The sequence below is a fragment of the Salmo trutta genome, chromosome 25 (assembly GCF_901001165.1).
Source record: "Salmo trutta chromosome 25, fSalTru1.1, whole genome shotgun sequence".
Taxonomy (NCBI): Eukaryota; Metazoa; Chordata; class Actinopteri; order Salmoniformes; family Salmonidae; genus Salmo; species Salmo trutta.
The window spans coordinates 15611113-15625382 of NC_042981.1; the positions used below are offsets into that span (position 1 = coordinate 15611113).

Consider the following 14270-nt stretch of genomic DNA (forward strand, 5'->3'; position numbering starts at 1 on the left):
TCAGGGTCCCTGGGCGAATGCCCGGTCGGTATTCGGCCATGATAGCTGGCTAGACAAACTACTCATCTAAAAATTGTTAGTTGACATGGCTAATTGAGTGACTGTCAGTAACTGACATAACAAGAAAAACTGCTGATGCACAACCACATTTTTAAATTGCACCTGGTGTATTCTACTAATCTTACTCTCATTAGTGAGTTCCTAAAAACGAAAGGGGGGGGTTTAGGTTGGGGGTCCCCTAGCAGCCTGCGGCCCTAAGCGACCACTTATGTCGCTTATGCCTGGAGCTGGTCCTGGCTTGGACTGACTTGTTCTGCTGAGTTGTTGATTGAATATATATTTATTCTCTAGGAGTGAGTTTGCACAGGCGGCCTCAGCAGCGGTTGCCCATCCCCATGGTTATCCTGCCCTTCATGAAGCACGGGGATCTTCACACCTTTCTGCTTATGTCCCGCCTTGGAGATGAGCCCTTTGTGAGTGTCACCTATACATTTTATCCATACTAAAATAGATACCCAATACAGGGACACAAACACTCAGGGGCCAGTTTATTAGGTATACCCATCTAGTACTGGGTGGGACCCCTTTTCCTCCAGAACAGCCTAAATTCTTCAGGGCATAGAAACGTTGCTCAATTGGTATCAAGGGACCTAACGTGTGCCAGGAAAACATTCACCACACCATTACACCAACAGCCTGTACCATTGACACCAGGAAAGATGAGGCCATGGACTCATGCTGCTAACGCCAAATCCTGACTCTGCCATCAGGAACTGGGATTCATCGGACAAGGCAATCTTTTTCCACTCATCAGTTGTCCAGTGTTGGTGATTGCCTTCCCATTTTAGCCGCTTCTTCTTGTTTTTAGCTGATAGGAATGGAACCCGGTGTGGTCGTCTGCTGCAATAGCCCATCTGTGACAAAGACCGACAAGTTGTGTGTTCCAAATTTCCGTTCTGCACACCACTGTTGTACTGCCCCGTTATTTGCCTGTTTGTGGCCCGCCTGTTAGCTTGCACAATTCTTGCCATTCTCCTTCAACCTCTCTCATCAACGAGCTGTTTTAGCTCACAGGACTGCCACTGACTGGGTGTTTTTTCTCTCTCGCACCATTCTCGGTAAACCCTAGACACTGTTGTGCATGAAAAGCCCAGGACGACGCGCCTGTCACCGACAAACATACCACACGTAGGTCACTTGTTTTGCCCATTCTAATGTTCAATCGAACAGTAACTGAATGCCTGTCTGCTTGCTTTTATATAGAAATCACGGCCACGTGACCCACTGTCTGTAGGAGAGCACCATTTTTGTGAACAGGGCAGTTTACCTAATAAACTGACCACTGAGTGTATATTGATACAAACAGTAACACAAACAGTAACTTTATACAACGGGTGGGTCTAATCCTGAATGCTGATTGATTAAAACCGCATTCCAGCTGGTGTCTATTCCATCATTCCCACCAGTGACGTTAAAATGCCTATTTACTCTGTTCCATCCACTGTCTCATCAGCCCATCCAGGCAATTTATAAACTTGATCTCCACTATAAAATATATGCATCTAGACATTATCTTACATTCAAGGTTAGTTGTCAGTTTAGATGCATGTTTTAAATCATTCCATAATTTCCTGTTATAGACTGTACTGGAAAGACAAGTCTTAGTGTGGGGTCAAATATTTTTTTCCCAGGACACTTTCTAATTGATGCTTATCTTCAAATCATGTTTTAACAAAGTAATGTTGCGGTCTCTCCCTCACACAGACAGTGTCACTGCAGATGCTCATTCAGTTTATGTTGGACATCGCTCGTGGAATGGAGTACCTGAGCAACAAAAGCATCATACACAGGGATCTGGCTGCACGCAACTGCATGTGAGTGAATTACCAGCAGAGTAGACAGTGACTCCATCTCAAATGCCACCCTATTCCCTATAAAGGGCACTACTTTTTATCAGAGCCCTATGGGTCCTGGTCAAAACTAGTGCACTAAATAGCAGGGTTCATACACATTTTGACAGATGGAATATCATAACTTTTCCAAGACTTCTCCATGACGTTTAACCAAATTTCCATGACCAACAATTGGCGGTGTCTATGTACGTATGAAAAATATGCGTAATGTGGTATCAACACTGGGAGGCTGCTCTCTGATCCCATGTACTATCTCCTGTTGTTGTGAAAGGCACCTAACCCCCACAAAGTAAAATACCGGTTAGGCAACTATATAAAACACGTGGTCAACCCTAGTCTGGAGAGCTACTGGGTGAAAGCTTTTGATCCAGCCCTGCTCAAACACATCAGAGCCAGTTTATCAAGGTCCAGTTGGGTAGCTAATCTCTAAAATGTGGTTTGTTAGAGGGAGGCTGGAACAAAAGCGTGTACACCCATTAGCTCTCCTGTAGGATGGTTGACCACCCTTGATGAAAAATATTACAACCAAATACATTTTATGCCTTTTGAAATAATTCGCTCATTCAATATATCAAAGATCAAGTGGCTGTTGTTGGCTACAAATCTTTTTATTCAGCTGAAGCAAACCCACACATTTTCTTCAGGAAATGTACCTTTTTTAGTTAAGTTTCTAAGCTAACTTGGTGTTTACTCTGAAGGCTGACTAGCATCTTGAGTTGAATGTCCCATACAGTGGATGCCCCAAAAAATTACTGTTCGCGATTCACAAATTATTATTATGATTCACATGATTCGATTCATTGCAACTGAACCAAAACCCAACTATTACAATGTTGAAGTGAATAATTCCTTTCATCCCAAAAAATTGTTAGCCTGTAGAAAGTTTTTGGTGACATGATGAAAACATGAATACATGCTAATAATAGTTCAACAGTTAACTAGTGCAGGGGTCTTTCACTCGGGGGGTTGGGGAACATCCCGTGATCTGGACAGTTCTTACAAGTTATAAACACCTCTCCAAGGTATGCAATGACTGACAAGAGGAACTGATGATGCACTACCCAATTTCGAAATGTCACCTTGTGCATTCTACTATTACAACTTTCAAGAGTACGTTTAAAGCCGGTTTGAGTTCCTTAAAAACATTTTTTTATATATCTACAGTGCCTTCGGAAAATATTCAGCCCCCTTGACTTTTTCCACATTTTGTTACGTTACAGCCTTATTCTAAAATTGATTAAATAAATAACAATATTCAGCAATCTACACACACTACCCCATAATGACAAAGCAAAAACATGTTTTTAGAAATGAATGCATAAGTATTCAAACCCTTTGCTATGAGAATCGAAATTGAGCATCCTGTTTCCATTGAAGAATCCTTGAGATGGTTAAAGTCCACCTTTGGTAAATTCAATTCATTGGACATGATTTGGAAAGGCACACACCTGTCTATATAAGGTCCCACAGTTGACAGTGCATGTCAGAGCAAAAACCAAGCCATGAGGTTGAAGGAACTGTCCGTAGCGCTCAGAGACAGGATTGTGTCGAGCCACAGATCTGGGGAAGGGTAATAAAACATTTCTGCAGCTTTGAAGGTTCCCAAGAACACAGTGGCCTCCATCATTCGTAAATTGAAGATGTTTGGAACCACGAAGACTCTTCCTAGAGCTGGATGCCCGGCCAAACTGAGCAATCGGGGGTGAAGGGCCTTGGTCAGGGAGTTGACCAAGAACCTGATGGTCACTCTGACAGAGCTCTAGAGTTCCTCTGTGGAGATGGGAGAACCTTCCAGAAGGACAACCATCTCTGCAGCACTTCACTAATCAGGCCTTTATGGCAGAGTGGCCAGACGGAAGCCACTCCTCAGTAAAAGGCACATGATAGCCCGTTTGGAGTTTGCCAATGGGCACCTAAAGACTCTGACCATGAGAAACAAGATTCTCTGGTCTAATGAAACCAAGATTGAACTCTTTGGCCTGAATGCGAAGCTTCACATCTGGAGGAAACCTGGCACCATCCCTACGGTGAAGCATGGTGGTGGCAGCATCATGCTGTGGGGATGTTTTTCAGTGGTAGGGACTGGGAAACTAATCAGGAACGAGGGAAAGATTAATGGAGGAAAGTACAGAGAGAACCTTGACGAAAACCTACTCCAGAGCACTCAGGACCTCAGACTGGGGCGAAGGTTTACCTTCCAACAGGACAACGACCCTAACCACAAAGCCAAGACAATGCAGGAGTAGCTTCGGGACAAGTCTCTGAATGTCCTTGAGTGGCCCAGCCAGGGCCCGGACTTGAACCCGATGGAACATCTCTGGAGAGACCTGAAAATAGCTGTGCAGCGATGCTCCCCATCCAACCTGACAGAGCTTGAGAGGATCTGCAGAGAAGAATGGGAGACTCCCCAAATACAGGTGTGCCAAGCTTGTAGCATCATACCCAAGAAGACTCAAGGCTGTAATCGCTGCCAAGTAATGTATGTATAGCACCAGTCAAAAGTTTGGACACGCCTACTCATTCAAGGGTTTATCTTTATTTTTACTATTTTCTACATTTGCACACTCTTGCTAAGAGTGTGCAAAGCTGTCATCAAGGCATGGCTACTTTGATTTGTTTAACACTTTTTTGGTTACTACATGATTCCATATGTGTTATTTCATAGTTTGGATGTCTTCACTATTATTCTACAATGTAGAAAATTGTTTAAATAAAGAAAAACCCTGGAACGAGTAGGTGTCCAAACTTTTGACTGGTACTGTATGTACAGTTGAAGTTGGAAGTTTACACACACTTAGGTTGGAGTCATTAAAACTTGTTTTTCAACCACTCCACAAAATTCTTGTTAACAAACTATAGTTTTGGCAAGTCGGTTAGCACATCTACTTTGTGCATGACACAAGTAATTTTTCCAACAATTGTTTACAGACAGATTATTTCACTTATAATTCACTGTATCACAATTCCAGTGGGTCAGAAGTTTACATACACTAAGTTGACTGTGCCTTTAAACAGCTTGGAAAATTCCAGAAAATGATGTCATGGCTTCAGAAGCTTCTGATAGGCTAATTGACATTATTTGAGTCAATTGGAGGTGTACTTGTGGATGTATTTCAAGGCCTACCTTCAAACTCAGTGCCTCTTTGCAAGACATTATGGGAAAATCAAAAGAAATCAGCCAAGACCTCAGAAAAAAAATTGTAGACTTCCACAAGTCTGGTTCATCCTTGGGAGCAATTTCCAAACGCCTGAAGGTACCACGTTCATCTGTACAAACAATAGTATGCAAGTATAAACGCCATGGGACCACGCAGCCGTCATACCACTCAGGAAGAAGATGCGTTCTGTCTCCTAGGGATGAACGTACTTTGGTGAAAAAGTGCAAATCAATCCCAGAACAACAGCAAAGGACCTTGTGAAGATGCTGGAGGAAACAGGTACAAAAGTATCTATATCCACAGTAAAACGAGTCCTACATCGACATAACCTGAAAGGCCGCTCAGCAAGGAAGAAGCCACTGCTCCAAAACCGCCGTAAAAAAGCCAGACTACCGTTTGCAACTGCACATGGGGACAAAGATCGTACTTTTTGGAGAAATGTCCTCTGGTCTGATGAAACAAAAATAGAACTGTTTGACCATTTATGTTTGGAAGAAAAAGGGGGATGCTTGCAAGCCCAAGAACACCATCCCAACCGTGAAGCACAGGATGGCAGCATCATGTTGTGGGGGTGCTTTGCTGCAGGAGGGACTGGTGCACTTCACAAAATAGATGGCATCATGAGGCAGGAAAATTATGTGGATATATTGAAGCAACATCTCAAAACATCAGTCAGGAAGTTAAAGCTTGGTCGCAAATGGGTCTTCCAAATGGACAATGACCTCAAGCATACTTCCAAAGTTGTAGCAAAATGGCTTAAGGACAACAAAGTCAAGGTATTGAAGTGGCCATCACAAAGCCCTGACCTCAATCCTATAGTGAATTTGTGGGCAGAACTGAAAAAGCGTGTGTGAGCAAGGAGGCCTAGAAAACCTGACTCAGTTACACCAGCTCTGTCAGGAGGAATGGGCCAAAATTCACCCAATTTATTGTGGGAAGCTTGTGGAAGGCTACCTGAAACGTTTGACCCAAGTTAAACCATTTAAAGGCAATGCTACCAAATACTAATTGAGTATATGTAAACTTCTGACCCACTGGGAATGTGATGAAAGACATTAAAGCTGAAATAAATAATTATCTCTACTATTATTCTGACATTTCACATTCTTAAAATAAAGTGGTGATCCTAACTGACCTAAAACAGGGATTCTTTTCCTAGGATTAAATGTCAGGAACTGTGAAAAATTGAGTTTAAATGTATTTGGCTAAGGTGTATTTATACTTCCGACTTTGTCTGTATGTACAGTTAAAGTCGGAAGTTTACATACACCTTAGCCAAATACATTTAAACTTAGTTTCATAATTCCTGACATTTAATCCTAGTAAAAATATTTGGCTAAAGTGTCATTCTGATCCTAACTGATATGTTGATAAAATATGTAGAAACTATTCCTAAATAAATGACATTAACAAAAATTATTAAATACATTTCTAAAACCTTTTGGATTTTCCAAAACCTTTCCAGGCCTGGAAAAACACAATTTTAAAATACCATGACTTTTCCATGATTCTCATGAGCGTACAAACCCTGAAATAGGGAATGGGGCACAATTTTAAGACGGAGCCTGTCACTTTACTCTATTTCTTAACTGGAACAGAATTTACTAGAGCTTGGTTCTGCCTCAGGGTTAGATTGTGAACATCTCCACTCCTTTATTCATAGGCTGAGTGAAAACTTGACAGTCTGTGTGGCAGACTTTGGCCTTTCAAAGAAAATCTACAGTGGTGACTACTACAGACAAGGATCCGTCTCAAAGCTGCCTGTCAAGTGGATAGCACTGGAGAGCCTTGCTGACAATGTCTACACTACTCAGAGTGATGTGGTACGTTACATACAACCAGACACACCCTCAGTGGTCAAAGAATCACTTTCAAAATTATAGTGACACTAAGAGCAATATTTTAGTTGGGGATTCCTTTTCAAATCAGCTTTGTGGAAAGGGTTACATTTGTTTTGTAATGTAACTCAATACATCATAGATAAAATGCAGATTTTGTTTTCAGATGTGTCAATTGAATTTTAGCATTTTTTAAACCATGTAGTGGCCCCAGACGTTCACTAAGTCTGTTTCATCGATAAGATGTTTTCGGGAACTGTCAATTCGTTGCCTTTAGTGCCCCCAGAAGTGAACTGATTGTTTCCCACCAGTGGGCGTTTGGAGTCACCATGTGGGAGATCATGGCACGTGGACAGACCCCCTACCCTGGGGTGGAGAACTCTGAAATCTACGAGTACCTCATCAAGGGAGAGAGGCTCAAACAACCACCTGACTGCCAAGATGACATGTGAGTGATCCACTGGATGTGGTAGAAAAAACTCAGGCATTGACAAATCGTGATGGGTTCTATTATACTTTTCAAATGACTTAAACAATTAAATTATCATTGGTGCCAGAAAATTTTATATTTTACTGTATTTAACCTGGTACCTCCATTGAGAAGACTTTTACAATAATGATCTGACAGTTTGAATCTTTTTCCAGTTACGAGATCATGCATAGCTGCTGGAGCCCTGTTCCCAAGTGCCGCCCCAGTTTCCAGCACCTGATTGACCAGCTGGAGGGGCTATGGGCCAGCCTGTCCTCAGGGCCTAGTTTTATGAAGGAGGCCCTTCTCTACGTTAACCTGGAGAGTGACGAGGGGGAGCCAGGGGCACTGGGCCCAGGGGAGGACCCCTTGTGGTCAGCAATGCCCTGGCAGTGTGTGGGAATGGAGGAGGATGAGAAAGACTGGCTCATGGTGTCTTCTGGGGCAGCTCTGGCTATTGGTGGAGACTACCGCTACATCATTGGCCCTAACTGCAACTGTACTGAAGAGGAGGGTGGGAGGCAGGGTACCTCAATGGATACCTTGCAGCAAGAAGTCAGGGATGAGGAATATGAAGACACGATCATTAATGTGTGATTTATATTTTGAACAACATGCCGCCTCCCTTGCCCTACAGATTTCAGACTGACCAGTTGGTTGTGGATGGTTGGTCACTCACTACTGCCCTCCAGTGAAGTTTCTGAAAACAGCTTACCAGCATTACTTGGATTGAAGTGCATATCTCAATGAACTTTTCTACCCATTTTATTGCCAGTCATTTGCAGTGTCATTTTGTACTTTAAACTAAGGACTTCACATCGACACACACAATCAGCCTTATGATTACATTGAACAAAGAACAACAATAACACTAATGATATTTAAAATTATACATTTGACTGATAAACAGAACTTTATAATGGAAGATTCTATAGTATTAGGCAGCATTTGATTATAAAAGCAGTCCCTATGTCCTTAGTGTACACTGTACTGTAGCGGGTAGGTATTGAACATTGGTATTTGCTGCTTTGCGAACGAACTCCCTTATCTCTATGATAAGCATCTCCTGTCCAAAAGTGTGCTACACGTTCTTAATCTGTATTCTCATTTAACCTTAGAATAACATTACACGGGACCACCACTGTAATAATCCCCTAGCATTGTGACTGAGTTATTTAGAATTAGAAACTGGGTGTTTCGAGCACTGAATGCTGATTGGCTGACACCCATGGTATAGCAGACCGTATACCATGGGTATGACAAAACATGTATTTTTACTGCTCTAATTATGTTGGTAACCAGTTTATAATAGCAATAAGGCAGACCTCAGAGGTTTGGTATATGGCCAATATACCACACCTCCTCATGCTTTATTGCTTAAGCATACCATTGAGATTTTATGGAAACAGGAATATATGCAGAACATTGTGTATGTATTCAAGAAAAATACCAGAGTGAATATGGATATGTGTTAAGATATTAGCCTGATGAAATGTGAGCTTGTCGTTGACTGATGTTCAAAGTGCTTACAAAACACCCTTGATTTAGCTTTTGGAGCATTCCGCGAATGGGATATCAAGGGACATGTTTTAATATTTTAAATGTAATTTTTTTGTATATTGTGTTAAAATTATTTCCAGAGATACAACCTAGAGCATTAAACAGAGACTTATGAAGCTGGTGCTTTGTGTTGTGATTCTCTCTGTCCAGTACATCCCAACTAGCAGGTTTATAGTTGTTTTAGATTTGTGCATCAAGCTACAATGTAATTCTCACCTGAAGTGTAAATAAATAAAGTATTGGTTGTTTGTGATCGTATGATATATTTTTCTTTGCACCTTTTGGGTGAGCATGGAATAAAACCCATGTGCAGTCTAACTTCTATGTGCCCCATCTGAATAAATGAAGGTCAAGAAAGTTATATTGTAAATTGTCAGATACTGAGATGTCTTATCACAACTTCAAAAGGTAATTTGAACTGCCTCAAATTGAGTGCAACTGTTAACTTTAGCCTTCATCCAAAACCACTACTGTGTTGATCTCATGCGCTGTCAGTCTGATTAATCAGGCAGCAATACACAATTAGTATATACAGCCCGAAACTAATACTTGCAAAATTGTTTAAATGTTCCTTATAAGCCAGAATGGAGTAATATTACCTTTAAACGTACTGTACTGGTTGTCTGTGCAGTTTGTCCTTCCACTTCTCTAGAGACAATATCTACAGGAAAGTATTGTTTAATGAGAGCTGGTAGTAGGTATATGGTTCTCGATTTGGATAATTTGGATAATCTGTTCTCTTTGCCATGGCATGCTTGGTTTAATAGCTATTGACAATGAAAATAATCCAGGGGAGGCTGGAGAACAATCCACCCTTTTAAAAAGTTTTTTTTAAATCCCCCCCCCCCCCCCCACACACAAAAAAAAGGTGTGGATTGTTCTCCATCCTCCCATAATTTAGAATTTACCATTTTCATTGTCATGGCATGCCTGGTTCGGCTTAGAATATTGACATGTAAACAACATTTCCACAATGAGCACTTGTCCCTCAAATACATCTTTACAGTTGTTTCTTGAATTTTTGCCATATTGTCAAAACATCATGGTATCAAGAACAAAATTAAACTAGCCACCTGGCTATCCAGAATCTTGACAACTCAGACTTCTGCTCCATTGAAACATGCACATTGTTTTTATGTCAGCTAACCCATCTATAGCTATTGAATAGAACCAAATATCCAATATAAAACTAATTTTACCTCTGTGCCAATACAAACCATATAACTACCTGGTAAACAATACTTTACTGTGGATATTTTGTCTCAAATTTCAAACAGCTAACAGACAAACCACACAGACAGCCGGTAGAGTAATTTTTAAAGTAATTTTATTCAACAATCTAGCCTGTAAGGAACATTGACACAATTTTGCAGGCATTAGTTTCAGGCTGTATATACCAATTAATATGGTATTACAGCCTGATTAATCAGACTAGACCTGTCTGTGTTCGCATCAAAATGAATGAACATCCCCAGGCCCATCCATCAGCGTTAGACTCAGGAGTGGCTATACATTCTGTAAATGCCGTTCATCTCGCTAGGTAACTACTGCTGTCTTTACCGCGTGCCAAGATGGATCCGCCAGTCCCACTGTTCTCCTCTCAACAATGAAAGGTAGCTACAGCTGTAAACAATGTCTTGCGTCGTCGGCGCTTATGACTAACTACAGATCCATAGGCAGTAGGCAACGTTACCAAACCACAGAACAAAAATACAAGGTTCCTGGTAAATTCGTGCATTGAACATTTTAAGGTGGTATGCTAGCACGTGTGTCTTCCCCTGAACCAACATGCCCACAAGCATGGTCCGTCATTACACTACAACTGTACAGTCGCTCATGCGCACACCATATCGACATGTTTAACTCATACCTTAGATCCTATTTTTCTACCCCAACCTTCGTCTTTGTTTAAGGTCCCCTACCAAAAAGCGGGGAGTTGCAAACCTCCCCATGGCGGCGTTTGGTTCGGTACCACCACAGCATGCATTTTCTCCCTCCGTTTTCAATCATGTGACACAATGGCGCAAAGTCTGCGCAGTAGGACGTGAACGTGCCTTGGTGACGTTTTTCTACAGCACGCATGTTTCCTCCAGCTGGGAGATGCGAGTTTAACTAAGGAGAAATAACTAGAGGATTATACAAAGAATCGACGATTACCATCGCATATTTTGATCTGCTCAAAAGTGCATAAGGTAAACCATGTGTTTAGTAAAACACACGATCCTGCCGAGAAAGACCGAGATGAATTTGCAAGCTCCAAGTCCTCTCTTTCTAGCCTGAGGAGAAGCCCACCATGTTGACTTGGGAATCACACGCAATTGATTTCTATCGTGTTGTGCACGCGCTGGTGTGTTCTTACAAGTCTTGCGTGCTTAGGCCTGCAAGGCCCGAGCCACGTTTTTAGTCGTCGCAGTGCACGGCATCGAGGCTATTGGCAGAGAAAGATCTCGATTCATCGTCTTAATCCACTTATAGTAGTAAGGTTGGGAAAGATAACCTACATTACATTCCTGCCACCACTTGGTGTTATCAGCAAACCACAATGTATGCTACCACGGTCCGCCGCAATACAGTAGGTCCGCCAGTTTTGTTTGTTTACTTGTGTTGTCTCGTGTGGAAATGCAAAATGGCCGCCGCTTTTATAGAGGTATTTGATTTAATGATTTATTATTGTGTTTTTGAAATGGAAAAGGTTTTTGCCAGTAGTAACATAGTACATCTCTTAAATTACTATCGAACGCTTATGTTAAAGGTTCAAGTAGGCAGCTATTTTAAGATCTAAACTTGACCCAGGAACTATTATTAAAGAAATTACAGTGTCTGCGACATGTTTGCCAAAGAGTGTTTCCATTTTCGATCAAAAGATTGTGTGATATCAACATCACATTTTGTGTGAGTAATATGATTTTCGCTTAGAGAATTTTCAGGCCAAAGTTTGCCATTCATTATCTTCAATAGGCCTACATTAAGGCCTAGCCCTAGCCAGCAGATTCCGACCCTGTAGTTATAATTGTTTACACTGAGTTGCACTGGGGTCGGAATGCAATCATGTGCTGTATCCGAAAACCCGTACTAGTGTACTACATACTTAGGGTGCATTTGTAAATTCACTCTGGATATCTACTTCAATTCCAGAGCGCTCTTGTCTGAGTGTGCCAGAGCGTAGAATAACTGATGAATTGAACCCGTTCGATATGACTGGTGTCAGTAAATTTTGGGGAAAAAGTTATTAAATTGTTGCAAGCAGCACAGTTAGTCACCAACGCTCTAGACAACATGAAAACAGCCTAACTAGCTCTGCTAGGGTGAGTAAAATGGTCAGTGAGGTATTCTCTCATTTGTGTCTGGAAGTAGCTAGCAAGCTAGCCAACTTTAACCAGTTAGCTTGGGTGCTTGACTGCCGGTGTGCGCTTCGAAGGCTCCGAGAGCACGAAACTCTGAATTTAAACACCCAGAGCACAATCTGGCACTCCAGAGGGATTTTACGAGCACACCCTTAAACTGCATAGTATGTACTCATTGTCGCATACTATTTATGATGTAAAGTTTAGTAAAAAGTTTGCCTGGTTAAAGTTGGCTACGGCTTCACATGTATAACTGGCTAGTTAGGTTAAATATGAAGTTGTCGCTCAACAACAGCAAGCTTATCAAGTCCTACTAAAGCACTTGGGTAACGTTAGCTATGTTGTTTAGCTAAAATAAAGGCATGGCAGGCTGCAAATAACTGTTTTCAGAGATGTACGATTAAATAGTCGTGATCATTTTAACCTTTCTGACGCAGGCGTTCCGCTAGCGACCCACCTCGACAACATCCGGTGAAATTGCAGAGCGCCAAATTCAAAATACAGAAATAGTCATAATAAACATCCATAGAAAATACAAGTGTTATACATAGGCTTAAAGATTAACTTCTTGTTATTCCAGCCGCTTTGTCAGATTTCAAAAAGGCTTTACGGCGAAAGCATACCATGCGATTATCTGAGGATAGCGCCCCGTTTACAAAAGCATACAAACTAGAGGTCGACCGATTATGATTTTAACACTGATACCAATTATTGGAGGACCAAAAACCCGATGCCGATTGTTTTTTTTGTTTTGTTTATTTATTTATAATAATGATAATTACAACAATACTGAATGAACACTTATTTTAACTTAATATATCAATAAAATTAATTTAGCCTCAAATAAATAATGAAACATGTTCAATTTGGTTTAAATAATGCAAAACAAAGTGTTGGAGAAGAAAGTAAAAGTGCAATATGTGCCATGTAAAAAAGCTAAGGTTTAAGTTCCTTGCTCAGAACATGGGAACATATGAAAGCTGGTGGTTCCTTTTAACATGAGTCTTCAATATTCCCAGGTAAGAAGTTTTAGGTTGTAGGTATTATAGGACTATTTCTCTCTATACGATTTGTATTTCATATACCTTTGACTATTGAATGTTCTTATAGGCACTTTAGTATTGCCAGTGTAACAGTATAGCTTCCGTCCCTCTCCTCGCTCCTACCTGGGCTCGAACCAGGAACACATCGACAACAGCCACCCTCGAAGCAGCGTTACCCATGCAGAGGAAGGGAAACAACTACTCCAAGTCTCAGAGCGAGTGACGTTTGAAACGCTATTAGCGCGCACCCGCTAACTAGCTAGCCATTTCACATCGGTTACACCAGCCTAATCTTGGGAGTTGATAGGCTTGAAGGGGTGGGTATAATTTGTGGAACGTTCCAACAGGAATCTGTTCCAAAAAACGTAAAGTAAAAGGTTGCCAACCAACAACGCATACAAGGTAGCAACGCATACAAACCTAGCTAACTAGCTGTCGAATAGGCATCAACTCACCACGTAGCTTATTCTTAATGTTTGTCTATAGGCAACCAGAGTGAGGACAGACATTTTTCGGAATAAACGTGATGAGTGAAAAATGCAATGAAATAGACCACTCACTACCCGGTATCTTATTCTGCCACTATACAACTTTGTATGCTTTGTTTTTTTGGCAACCTTGTTATTTACGAAGTTTTTGGAATAGATTCCTGTTGGAACGTTCCACAAATTATACCCACCCGGTTTGAAGTCATAAACAGCTTGAAACACAGCGAAGAGCTGCTGGCAAAATGCACGAAAGTGCTGTCTGAATGAATGCTTACGAGTTATGTTATGTCATGTCAATGTTATGTCATAATTACGTAAAATTCTGGCAAATTAGTTCGCAACGAGCCAGGCGGCCCAAACTGTTGCATATACCCTGACTCTGCGTGCAATGAACGCTAGAGATGTGACACAATTTCATGTTAGCAGGCAATATTTAGTAAATATGCAGGTTTAAAAA

General features: G+C 41.3%; 2 protein-coding genes across 6 annotated transcripts in view; both read left to right on the forward strand.

Moving 5' to 3' along the window:
* The window catches only part of LOC115162064 (tyrosine-protein kinase receptor TYRO3), a 32996-nt gene extending 23800 nt beyond the window's left edge, over positions 1-9196 (forward strand). For both annotated transcript variants that reach the window (XM_029712995.1, XM_029712996.1), the window contains exons 15-19: positions 352-473; positions 1765-1874; positions 6735-6894; positions 7221-7357; positions 7555-9196. In XM_029712995.1, the coding sequence (XP_029568855.1) occupies positions 352-473; positions 1765-1874; positions 6735-6894; positions 7221-7357; positions 7555-7975 (950 nt within the window). In that variant the 3' untranslated portion in view covers positions 7976-9196. The remainder of the gene's footprint in view (positions 1-351; positions 474-1764; positions 1875-6734; positions 6895-7220; positions 7358-7554) is intronic.
* A 1775-nt stretch (positions 9197-10971) lies between these two features.
* Positions 10972-14270, forward strand: part of LOC115162062 (MAX gene-associated protein) — a 32066-nt gene continuing 28767 nt past the window's right edge. For 2 of the 4 annotated variants that reach the window (XM_029712991.1, XM_029712994.1), the window contains exon 1: positions 10972-11510. The gene's annotated coding sequence lies outside the window, so the exon portion shown is untranslated. The other 2 variants (XM_029712992.1, XM_029712993.1) reach the window with 2 other exon arrangements.